We start from the raw sequence: 12,376 nt of genomic DNA, 5'->3' as shown, positions 1-12,376 counted from the left end.
AGGTGATGATAACTTTGCTGGGTAGGTCCCAATGCAGGATAAGGAAGGGTGTAGTAGATTTGATGGGACATGGATGCTTTGCACCCAGTGCTTTCCCAAGCATGATGTGACACCACAGTGTGTGCTGTTCCCTTCATGCAGAAGGGTAAATTCTCACATGGACAGAGAAGTGACTGTCAAAGCTAATAGACCAAGTCAGCAGCAGAGCTCGGAGCCGGGTCCATTGCAGAGGCTTTCTGGTGCTTCTGCCAGAGGTGACTGGAGGAGAGAGGACAGAAAACTACACGGGTAATTTTCCACCAGAAGCAAACGCTTCTCGCTGGCTGCTCTTCCCTTCCCATATGTTGAGATAAAGCACCCGTGATAAACACCAGAGCAGAGCCGTTTATCTCCCTGTGAACTGTTGCTGTGTGCAGATGTCTGTGGAGACCAGCTGATGTGGGTCAGATGGGGCAGCTCCACTGGTTCCACAGCAGGACTTGTTACCACAGTAGGGGAAGCTACTTGGTGATGGGGTAGCAAACCCTGCCCCAACAACGAAGAAAAGCAGGGGAGTGATGCCTTTACAGCAGAGAAGCCCTTCTGAACCTCTTCTGACAGCCAGAACGTCCTGGTGGTACTTAATAAAAGCTTCCTTTTGTGAAGGAAACAGGCCCTGCCTGGCCTGAGGCCATTGCAGCAGTAGTGTCTTGAGAGGGCTGCAGCAGGAGCAAGGCAAACCTGGCAAAGGGACTGGAGGCTTTTTCTTGCCTTCCTGGTAAAGTGCATCACACTCCTGTGATCTTAACATGTCCAACACGTGGCTCTGCTTCCTCTGTATGAGAAACAGTCCCCTGCCATCTAGACCCTGCTTTGGGGCAGGGAGGGTAACGCTGTGCCTGCAAGTCCCTGCTCTCCATTAGAGGAAGCAGTCACACTCATACCTTTTTTCTGGGAAGTTCCCTCCTCTTCTCTTCCTGACTTCTCTCTCCAGGGAATTGCTGTCTTCTAAGAACATATCCATCTTGCTTCGCCGCAGTCTGCGCGCTCATAAATCCTTCATCTTCCTCGAGACTGTGTTTTAGGCCCTGTCGTTGCCAAATCTCCAGCTCCTGCATCTGATGGAGCAAACCTGGTTTTCATTTTACCTCTTTTACTGCTGTTTCCTGTAGAAACCTCCTCTGAAGGTTGCAGAAATTCATCAGCTGCTACTCTGGAGTTTACAGAGAGCTGGAGGTCATGAAGAAGTGACAGGATTTAGCTTATGCAGGAGGAACTGGGCAAATGAGCTTTAAATTTAAGAATCAATGTCTTCATTTCCTCTACCTTGTTTTGCCAGCATTGTGAAACCCAGCTGCGCTCTACTATTTCAAATGCCACAGCATCCATAATGCCTGGCAGCTTCAGAATTGGAGTGGGATCTTAAACTTACTCGAAACACTGATGGATAGAGATGCAGAAGGTAGGACTGTCTTGACATGATGTTGTGCTGAAGCATGTACAGAGCAGATGCCCTCCTTTCATGCCTCTTCTCCTGAAAGAGCTGTCTAACATTAAACTAAATGAGATCTGTTCCTCTGTTTAAGAGTATTTTGGCTTGATGGAGAATCGGGATCAATATTAAGGTAGGGGGAGATCTTCGTCTTCCCAAAGAGAATGGGCTTAGGAAGCTCATGAAAACCTCCTCCCCGGGATCCATCATGCCTCCTAATGTATGAAGCGGGAAGCAAGTGGCATGTGTTGTGAAGGGGTAATTCATTATCATTATTTCCTGGCACGCCGATGCTCTGCTTCAACAAGAAAGGTCTGTCACAGCGTCAGGCACACTGATGGATGGCCCTGCCACGGCCGTTTCAGCAGCACAGCCCACTGCTTAAACAAATGCCTGTGGATGGGGGTAGAGAGCAGCCGGGCCTGGGCTGCTCTGCTGATACAGCATGGTTGTGGTGCTCACTGCTGCCTCTCAAGCCCTGGGGATGTTCTCCCCAGTTGTGCCTTGTGGAAGGAAGAATGAGAGCAGGGACCGAGTTGGAGAAGATGTGACTCGAGGTTTGGTGCAGTTCCTCTGTCTCTTAACATACAAGGTGCTTGTCACATAACCTTTGTTCTGTTTTCTTCCGTATGTCTTTTACTCATCCCTAGTTCATGTCTCCCCTGATGCTTTCTAGAGCCATTAAAACCATCCTTGTTTTAACTGGGAGCAATGCTTTGAAGGTTGAAGTTCACTGGTGAACCTGGGAGGCAACATCTGTCTTTGATAATAGAGACATTATCCAATGCCACAGTCCTGCAGAACCTCACCTCTGAGCTTGCTTCCCCCTTGCCAAGCCACCTCTTTCCAAGTTCCTCCCTGTTCCCTACTGTGGCTCAGTTCAGGATCTTCTCCATTATTTTCCACATGCCATCAGAGAGACTGAAGTGGGGCACCAAGTCATGCATCTCAAAGCCATAGTGCCTTGCCAGGGATGCAAGGGAGGGTTAAGCCAGGAATTCATTCTGAGCATCAATTCTTCCAGGAACCTATCATGACTGGGGAAAATAATGTGTTCTAGCCTTGGGCTTCTCTCCTGCCTTGCAATAGCCTTTCTGCAGAGATGAAGTTCAGGTATAGACCAGCATTTTCTCATTTACAAAGGTGTTAGCTCTGACTCTGCAAAACAATAGTTAATCTTAAAATGGCTAAATGATCTCCGGTGCTCTTGTGCAGCCTTATTATGCTTCTATCAAAGTTCACCAAAATGTATGCTTTAATATCCCCAGGCTCCCATATTTCCCAAGGTGTTCTTATTAGGATGTGTGCTCATCCATATTCATCCTTCTTCCACCTGCAAGAACCAGAGCAGAGCTGCCTTATCTCTGAATCAACATCTCCTGAGTCAAGCAGGACAGGCAGCAGTAGCTGCCTCCAAGGGCTTGCACTGTCAGTGAGAAGAGCCAGTGTTTGCTCCTTAAAGAGTGACAGGAGAGGTCTGTAGGTGATGAGATTCATCACAGCATTTCCTCTATGATGTACCCCTCTCTATTTTCTTTCCAGTCTCACTTACATCCTTCAGTAGAAATGATGCTCAAACATCTAGAGGAGAGATGATGGGACCAGCAGTGTCCCCTGTGCCTCGCTGACTGCTAAGCCCATCTGTGGTGTGTGGGTTTGGAGTGGGTCTGGCACTGGTGAAAAATCAGGACCAGCAAAACCCTCGACAGTCTTTAAGCACTTGTATAAAGGTTTAAAGGTATAAATAAAGGTTTTAAACACAATTTTCATGTAACTTACTAACAATCCGTGGTTGCATTGCTGTCCACCTCGCTTTGTACCTATTGGTCATGGTATCTGAAGGTGTTTCATCCCTGAGCATCTTGCTTATATCCTGCCATGTGTGTAGAGGAGCAGATCAAGGCTTATTTTATGAACCCATGTCTGACTTCAACAGGGTCCTTGTGGTGCAGGAACGCTGTGGGCCGGCCAGTGTGGCACCTGGAAGTGACTTGAAAGAGCATGGTGTAACTCTGCCTTCAGCCTGCTGTCCCAGGTAGAGGAGGATGCACACAGGAGCTTTGCATGTGCCTGAGGATCCTGCGCTGCCTCTTGTCTGCCTGAAGCTGCCTGTCAGTCAGCATCTGTCATCTTCTTTTCATCTTGATTTATCACCTGGCATAACTGGGTTTCAGAGTTTCACTTTGGGGCTCGTCTCCTCCCAGGGACAGGCAGATAAATCTGGCATGCAAATGTCTCAGCTCTCTGGTTCCCTATTGCAGGGAGTGAGAGAAAACACAACCATTGGGGCAGGGCTCCTGTTGTCTTCTCTGAGGCTGGAATTGAGCAGGGGAGGATTCCAGTTTACCCAGCACCACGCATCTCATGCAGAGCACCAGTGCAGGGGGAGCACAGCCTTGTTGGAAACAGTGCTAGTTTCGATCTTAGTATTCATAGAATCAAAATGATTTGGGTTAGAAGGGACCTTAAAGCTCATTCAGTTCCACCCCCTGCCATAGGCAGGGGCACTTGCCACTAGATTGGATCTTCACACATTGTAACTTTAATACATTTAATTTCTGAAAGAACCAGTTAAAGGAAAGATTATGAATTCCAGCTGCTTAAGCCAAAAATCCATAGGAATTCTGTTCTCTCAGTGCTCCCTGTCAGAGAGAGCAGAGGAGAGCCTGTGTGTCTCTAACCTAGGAGATGCTCAGAGGACAGGGCCCCAGCCTGCACTTTCCCCTGCACTGGTCCTGTTAGTGCTGCTGTGGAAAGCAGGGCTTTAAGCCAGTGGTGAGTCTGGGAAATGGAAATAGGTGACTCCTCACTCTGCTGAGCAGAGGAGGTAGAGATTTACTGTGTGCGGGGGAAGAGGTGCAAGACTTGTGCTGTTACACCTAGTCCAGGTACAGGACCAGCTCAGGACTGGGCTGCAGAGGATGACCATGTCTCCCAAGTGGGAAGAAAAGGAATGGTCTCATTATTTTGTCTTGTATTTCCAAAGCTGGTTTTCTGATTGCTCTGGGCACTTTCTCCTGTTCCTTGTAGCCTGTGCAGCCCCAGGGAGTGCAGCCAATGTCACATCACCTGGAGCACAGTTCTTCCCAGCTGTTTTGCTGTAACACATACGCTGGCAAGCATCTCCCCTCCAGGGAGCAATAGAGGAGGCACAACAACTGTACCTGTGCTCACAGTGCCCCTCACTTGCTGACTTGAGTGAAGGCGAGGGGAACTGCACAGCCCCAGAGCAATGAGCTGATGTTTTTCCATAGCCTCTGTGACTGCTCTTGGGGGAGTAAATAGAGCTCAGCACTCCCAAAGTGGCTTCGCCCTTGTGGTACCACAAAGGAATAGATGTATTGTCATCAGCCCAGCACTAGTGGAGAGCTGTTAGACTTGCCCTGTCATTGGGGACAGTTGGAAGTGAGAAGTTTCCTGAGGCAGCGTGAGACGAAATGCAGCGTGTGGCTCAGCAGAGCTGCTGCTTGCTATGGGAAGGAAAGGATTGCTGAGAGACGAGAAATAGGGTTTTGGAGAGTGCTGAGAGGCGATGTTCAGGTTGGGTTAATCTGGTCTCGCTGGGGACAGAAGAAGCAGCATCTGTACACTGGTCTGGAGCTATCTTCCCTACTCCTGTCCCTGGCAGGGTCTCCCATATCCACCCAGCTGTGTCAGGCAGAGCAGCATTTGGCACAGAGCAAGCCAGTGTCCTGGTAACCCCATGGCCAGGCTCACAGCACCGGTGGCCACCCTCCTGTGGGCTCTGTGCTGCTCTGTTTAAGTCCTCTGTATTTATGACACTAAAGTTGCCCATAGAAGGAGTCATCTCAGCATTTTGCTGTTCTTTTTGTTACCTGATAATTCACAGCTTTGCTCTGATGCCTCAAACCAGCGCAGGAGACAGCTCTGTGCAAGCCGCAGTGGCCCATCCATTGCCAGCACCAGGCTGTAAATCTTGCTGCTTGCTGCCCTGCCAGGTAGGGTTTGTTCCCCTGTTCCTTGTTAACTCCAGCAGCTGATGATCATCTTTCCCAGGTTGATGTGATTTCTGTGACACCGGAATTAGTTTGCTGCTGGTTTTATGTGCCATGCTAGGGATAACAGGCGAGCAATAACTGCTGCTGGCTCAAATTGCCACCAGCAGAGTAAATAAGGGCATTAGACCAATCTCCTCGATTCCTTTTTGTCCACAGCACATTGCTTTTCTGTGATAAGCTTTGTAAAACGTCGTTAGGCCTTTTCCTGACATAAGTGAGGGGCAGACTTGGTGCCTTAGAAGTGATGAATTTTAATCGCAGTCTTTCAGTGCTGCTTTAGTCCCTTCCAGACTGGCTTCTGCACCCTGGGATTAACTACAGACAGCCTGTTCCTCCTGCCTGGGAAACGGGTGGCTGGTTCTTGCTCTATCAAGCCTGACACAGCACAGGGACAGCCAAAGCTTGGCGGTAGCTGCTGCTCCGTTGCATTGGCCTCTGTACATAGGTGAGGGTTTGGAAGCATTAGTCCAGTTGCAGACATTAAAGAGTATTAGTGGGTTGACTGCAGCCAGCTTTAATCTTTTCTTCCTTTAGAGGTCAAAGCTCACACATCTCTAAGCCATTTTCAGATGGTGATATTTAGCCAAGGTGTGTTGGCAGAAGCATCTATGGACCGAGACCCATGAGGGTGATGGACTTGTTAGCGTCCCACTTCCAAAGGGCCCAGAGCAACTGTTTGCTATCCAGGTGGGAGGGTGAGTCTCTGTGGGAAGAAGACTGGAGGGAGATGCCTGCCAAAGGCCCATTTCCCTATCTGCTGACTAGCACGTGGTGATTAATTCCCATGTACCTTGGCTTTGATGTACAGCCTTCCCCAGAGATAAGGAGATGCTCTTGTGGAGCAGGAGAGAGAGCTGGTGCCGGTGCTGGTGGGAGGAGGATCATGGGGAGTGCAGACCTGGGCTTGACCTCAAACCTTCTCTCTCCCTCCAGCTTTCATCCTCATGATTATTCTGGCTCTCATCCGCATCAGCAGAGGCCAAGCTGAAGGTCACCCATCCGTGGCCCAGCTCTCGGGCATCCGCAATCTCTTTGGGGTGTGCGTCTACTCCTTCATGTGCCAGCACTCTCTGCCATCCCTCATCACCCCCATCTCCACGAAGAAGCATGTCAACAAGCTCGTGCTGCTCGATTACATCCTGATCCTGGCTTTCTACAGCCTCCTGTCGTTCACTGCCATTTACTGCTTCCGCAACGACACCCTCATGGACATGTACACGCTCAACTTCACCAACTGTGAGATCATCAACGTTGCCTTCATTCGCTACTTCCTGGGCCTCTTCCCAGTCTTCACCATCAGCACCAACTTCCCCATCATCGCAGTGACCCTGCGCAACAACTGGAAGACTCTTTTCCACAGGGAAGGGGGGACCTACCCGTGGGTGGTGGATAGGATTGTCTTTCCTGCCATCACGCTCATTCCCCCAGTGCTGGTGGCTTTCTGCACCCACGATCTGGAGTCCTTGGTGGGGATCACAGGAGCTTATGCTGGGAATGGGATCCAGTACCTCATTCCGGCTTTCCTCGCGTACTGCAGTCGCAAGGACACGCAGCTGGTCTTTGGCAGTGGGACAGTTAACAAACACCTCTCCCCTTTCCGACACACCTTCTGGATTGTGTTTGTGCTCATATGGGGCTTCTCTTGCTTTGTGTTTGTGACTGCAAACATTGTCCTGAGTGAGTCCAAACTCTGATGTGGGGGTAGCAGCGCGCTCCCTCCCAGGCTCCACAGACATTTCAGCTCCCCCTCTGCAGCTGTGGAATGGGGGAGAGGCATCATGAAGGGAAGTTTCCAGGCTGTGGGCTTGGTGATGAGGGTTAGCCCTGAACACAGACTCTCTCCACTCCATTTGGAGCGTGGATGGAGTGGACTCAGCCTTGTTACAGTCCTGGTTCTCACACCCTGCTGTTCAACGCCGTGGGGCTGAGCCCTTGGCAGCCTGCACCATTAACCAGTGTCCAGCCAGTTCTGCCTTCAGCTCTGTTGGAGCATCACTGTTGAAGCTCTCTGTGTGCTGCAGGTCTCGGCACACGGGAGAGCAGAAAGCCTTGGCTGCTCACTGCACCTATCAGCACAATGTCCCTTCTCCCAGAGGCATGGATGTGCTGGGCAGAACCCCCCAGGTTTGGGAGAACCAAGTCTCTTCTTTCAAACCAACCTCCTGTGCCGGTTGATGGGAGAAGTGAGGGTGGGAGGAGATCTAATTCAGAAGGAAGTAATTCTGCTTTCTGTTACGTTTTCTTTTCCTAGAGGCATTAACCGGTTTGTGCACCATGAATTGCTGGGGTCTGGCCTCTCTTGCTGGTTTCCCAAGCCCAGGAGTTTACATTCACACTTCTCACCCTGTTCTCTGCTGTGGCAACCCCAGTTGGACCCCAAAGCAATGCCCCTACCTGCACGGATACAGCTTTTCCTCCCTGGAGAGGAAACTGCAGCCTTGCTTCCCTCAGCTCCTGTATGCAGACCCCTTGCACGGAGCTGGTAGGACCAGCCAGCCCCTACCTCCAGTGGTCAGGATTCCTGCGGGCTGGAGTTCCTGTGGCTAATTACCCAGTCTGGACACGTGTGAGGCCTGCAGGGGCTCTGGCTGTGCACACTGATGCGTTTCCAGCCTCCTGTGCTGGGTAATTAGCCTTGAAACAAGGTGGGTGTTAACTCAAGGGAATGGGCTGGTGCCAGGAGGCAGCGGCAGTGCCTCCAGCCTGCAGGAGCACAGATCCCAGATGCTGAAACCCTGCTGGAACTGGGCTTGAATCCCCTTTCTTTTCCTTCAACACAGGGCTAAGGTGGGCTTTGGGCTGGTCCTGTTCAGCTCCTCTGAGAACTGGGCTGCCTGTTACCTACAGCAGCCAGTGCTTTAGGTAAGTGTCTGCTCTTAAGTAACTCTAACAGAGCACAGTGACACAGCCCTGGGTGCTGTGCTCTGGGGCCCTTGGGCAAAGATCTTTGGGCTTTCCTAATAAAAGGAAGAACTTCAAAAGAAGTTTCCACCTGAAATACTTTAAGCCCCCCCCCCCCCCTTATTAAAGCAGGTTCAAAGCCAGGTGCATGTCGCTTATGTTAGATCCTCTTGCCCTCTGCACTTGCTGCAGTATTAAGTGTCTCCGCTCGCTAAAGCAAGCTTTGAACTGCAGCTCTTTTTAATCAAGCTCTGTTTTCAAGTAGGACTTTCTGGTTTCCATATGACCTGAAGTGCTCCTCCTGTGGGAATATGCAAGTACCTGGAGCTGTATAAAAACACTTCATGGCTTTTAAAGCAAAACCCTGCACCTCTTGAGCCTGAGCACCGCTACTGTGTCCTTGCTGAGCTGCTTGGAGAGGATCCTGGGGGACTGTTTGCCTCCTCTCCAGCTTGATCCTAAGCATTGGCAGCGACTTTAAACATCCCCAAGTGCTCCGGGGAAGCTGCTGGGGCATCTTCAGTGCCAAGTGAACAAGTTATTTCCAGGTAGCTGGTGATGGTGTCTCAGGAAGAAGGAGGCTGGAGAGCAGATCCATGGGGCAGCATTGCTGGGAGGCACCTGCCAGGCAGCTGAGAGGAATGTAGTGCTGATGAAATGAGCCTTTGGAGAGCTGGCGAGGCTGCAGGAGGGCACAGATGTGGGTGATGGGGGGGGCTGAGGCTTTGCGAGGCACTTGGCTTTGCCTTCATCCCTGCAAGCGCCCATCGCAGTCTCTTCCCTCCACATTTCATTGCCAGCCAGGGAATGGGGCTGTGCTCTGTTATTTCATCTCTCATCCTCCCTTCGCCTTGGTCTCCCTCCCTTCCTGTCCCTCTATTATCAGGCTGCATTGCCTGGGGTAGGAGGAGGTAGACAGCAAATCCACCCTCTCTCCTGCATCTCTTCATGTTAAAGATGTGCCTTTGCTTACTAGCCTGGGTGACCCCCTCTCCTTCTCAGCACGGTGGTGGCAGGGATTTCTAAGGGGCCTTACCTCTAAGAACTGCTTGAATCCAGGTTTTGGATGCAGTGGCACGGTGAGGGCTCACATCCTGCTCCCAGCCCTTGCCGTTGTACCTTAGTGAGGAGTCTGGTCCTCACGAGCACCAGTGCTTTCTTAAACAAATAACCCGCTGTCCTTGCACAAATATATCCAAGGAATTGGGGCGATGAAGGGAAAGAAGCTCTGTGGCAGAGAGACCATTCTTCATATCAGATGTGACATAGCAATGCCTTAAAAATGACTGGAGAAAGAGGGAAGGGGATGGCTCAGCAGAGCCAGCGCTGTCCAGGGGGACACTGGGTGACCTCGGCGCAGGGCAAGAGCTCCCCCTTCTCCCCCATCATGAAAGTGTGGTTTTATTTGGCCATTATCAACGCTAACACTCGATTATCACCGAGTCTCACGTGATGCTTGTCCTGACTGTAATTAGTTCTTCAAAAATGGGATTAAACCCAATAAAACGTGCATTATACATCTGGTTTCGTCTGGATGCTTTTCCCACCCCTTTCCTTCTCTGGTGCATGCACTGAGCAGCTATTCCCAGAGTGAGCAGCCGTGACGGATGGTGCTGCAGGCCAAGGGGAAATGACAAGCAGAGAGGCTAATGGAGACCCTCGCCTCTTCTCTATTAGCCTCCTGCAACTCTGGGTGGTAGCTGCAAACTCAATTAAAACATCTGTACTTTCCCCTTCTCAATTACGGCTCCTTACACTTAAACCCTAACAAATTGAATCGCTCCACTGCCTCGGGCTGCAAAAGGCAGTTTTCTGCCAACAAATTTATTATCACCATAAAGCGCAGTGTGATTTATGGTAAAATATTAAACCAGGGCTTTATGGTGGAAATAAACACTTTCTGCTGTGATTCTCTCAAAGGACCTCACAAGCAGCAGAGGATCGCGGGGCTTGGGCTGTAAATCTGAGACCAAACTGGTTATCGGGGATGGATTTGGAAGAGCAATGGCCAGGGAAGGAAAAATGCAACCATGGAGCCTGACAGGCAGGGTTGGACAAGGGCTGGGCATCACCAAGGGGCTGTGTGTCAATTCGGGGCGGTTTGCTCTTTATAAGTTTATAGGAAGATGCTCCCCACCTTTCCCAACGTGGGTTTGGGCAGTCAGGTCCTGAGCCCAGAAGCTATCAGCATCTGCTGGCCCCTTATTGCACTTCCCTGGCCCTTTGCGATTTAACCACCTCTACATGCCCTCGCCCAAGCCACCATCTCCCCATAGGATTCCTTGCCATTGAAATCCTCTTCCCCATGGCTGATCATGCTGGCCTGCCTTGTCCCCTCCTTTGCTCAGCAGATGGATGTCGTGATGTGGTTCTGGGCCGCCTCATCTAGTTGAAGATGTTCCTGCTCACTGGGACCAGATGAGCTTTGAGGATCCCTTCCAACCCAAACCATTCTATGATGATGCTATGATGCTGAGCAATGAGGGCAGTGAAAACAATCCATGCCATGGAGGTGCTGAAGCTGCAGAGGCTGTTGGCAGATGGAGGGACATTGCCTGTGTCCCCAGGCAGGGCTGAGCCCCGCAGCAGTGGCCAGCATTGAGCTGACTGTATTTCCCTATGCACGTAACCAGCAGCATCCCAGGGCGGCCCCGGTGCCGGAGCTGCTGGATTAAAAAGTGATTGATTAGACAATTTCACCCAAAAGAAATATCCCTCAGTGCCTGTTAAGCACTAAACTACCCAGCCCCTGCTTTGGAAAGCCTGGTCAGAGGGTGTTTCCAGGCTGCTGCTTCCTTGCGGATTCATCCCTGGTGCTCCCTGGGGTGAGGGGATGCTGCAGGAGCAGCTCAGCCCTTCCTTGGTCCATAGGGGAGTGATGCAGCTCCCACCCACACTGGGATGCTCATTCCCCTCTGCCCCATTGAGCTCCATTCCCAACAGTGATTATCACTCGGGAATGGGAGAAAACTGCTGTATTCCATCCCCTTTATCATGTAAAGATGATTATGCAGATGCCACCCTGGCAGCTGGGGACAGGGACACCCAGGACAGCCCTGGCCTTACAGTGGGTGCTGACACCCATCCCCATGGAGCATCCCCAGCACCCCCATGTCCCCTGTCCCTCACTGCCCCCAGCTTCCTGCAGCAAAGCCCTTCAATAAAACATGAGGCAAAAACCATTTGGCCTCTGCTGAGTCACTGGGGACATCACTAATTAATTTAAAGTGTGGGTTGGGAATTATATATATATATATATGTATACACATATATATATATTTCTTCCCTCCCTTTTCAGCTCTCTTTTGTTCTCCCAGCCCCAACACTGTCTCAGGCTTGACCCCAAAGGTGCAGCTGTATGTACTGGTGTCCTTGGGTCAGAAAGCCTCAGGTTTTGGGGGGTAAAAGCTCCCTAGGCCACATTAAAGCCTCCTGGGGACCAGTCTGTCACCCCCTGGGGGCATCCAGGCACCCAGATAGGCAGATCTGCCCCAGGTAAATGGGTGCCATTCCCTGGGGCAGCCGTGCAAGGATCCATTCCCTTGCTTTCAGCCAGGGTTACTTGTTTCTTTCCTTTATTTATACACCAGCCCCTCTCTCCTCGGCGCGAGGCTGCAGAGGGGCTGCCAAAGCAATTAAGAGACAATTTCAATGATAAATAAAGGAATTAAAGTGCCAGCACCCGCGTGTGATGGAGCCGGGCTGGGGGATGGGGAGGGAACGGGCTGGATTTAACCCCAGACAGATGGATGGACACACACACACGGTGCCAAAGCTTTCACACGTGGCCAGGCCCTTCCTGACCTCCCTGGGGCTTTGCAGCCATCCCTGGGGCAGGGATGGGTGTCCTGGAGCAGATCCTGCCATGGTCCCCTTGTTGTCACCAGCCCCAGCTGCTTGGTGGCTGCTGCAACCCCAGAGCTGCTTTGAAATAGGGGAAATGATGGAGCTTTGGAGCAGCTTGCTGGGGAGATGTTCATCCAGG

At 51.1% G+C, this 12,376-nt stretch overlaps 1 protein-coding gene across 2 annotated transcripts in view; it reads left to right on the top strand.

Moving 5' to 3' along the window:
* TMEM104 (transmembrane protein 104) overlaps positions 1–9,077 on the top strand; it is a 41,885-nt gene extending 32,808 nt beyond the window's left edge. For both annotated transcript variants that reach the window (XM_057418378.1, XM_057418379.1), the window contains exon 9: positions 6,424–9,077. In XM_057418378.1, coding sequence (XP_057274361.1) covers positions 6,424–7,184 — 761 coding nt within the window. In that variant the 3' untranslated portion in view covers positions 7,185–9,077. The remainder of the gene's footprint in view (positions 1–6,423) is intronic.
* Positions 9,078–12,376: the final 3,299 nt, after the last annotated feature.

The sequence above is a fragment of the Pezoporus wallicus genome, unplaced genomic scaffold (genome assembly GCF_028554395.1).
Source record: "Pezoporus wallicus isolate ANWC-B61680 ecotype Strahan unplaced genomic scaffold, APGP_CSIRO_Pwel_v1 contig_3710, whole genome shotgun sequence".
Lineage (NCBI taxonomy): Eukaryota > Metazoa > Chordata > Aves > Psittaciformes > Psittacidae > Pezoporus > Pezoporus wallicus.
This window is presented reverse-complemented; position numbering and strand designations above follow the sequence as displayed.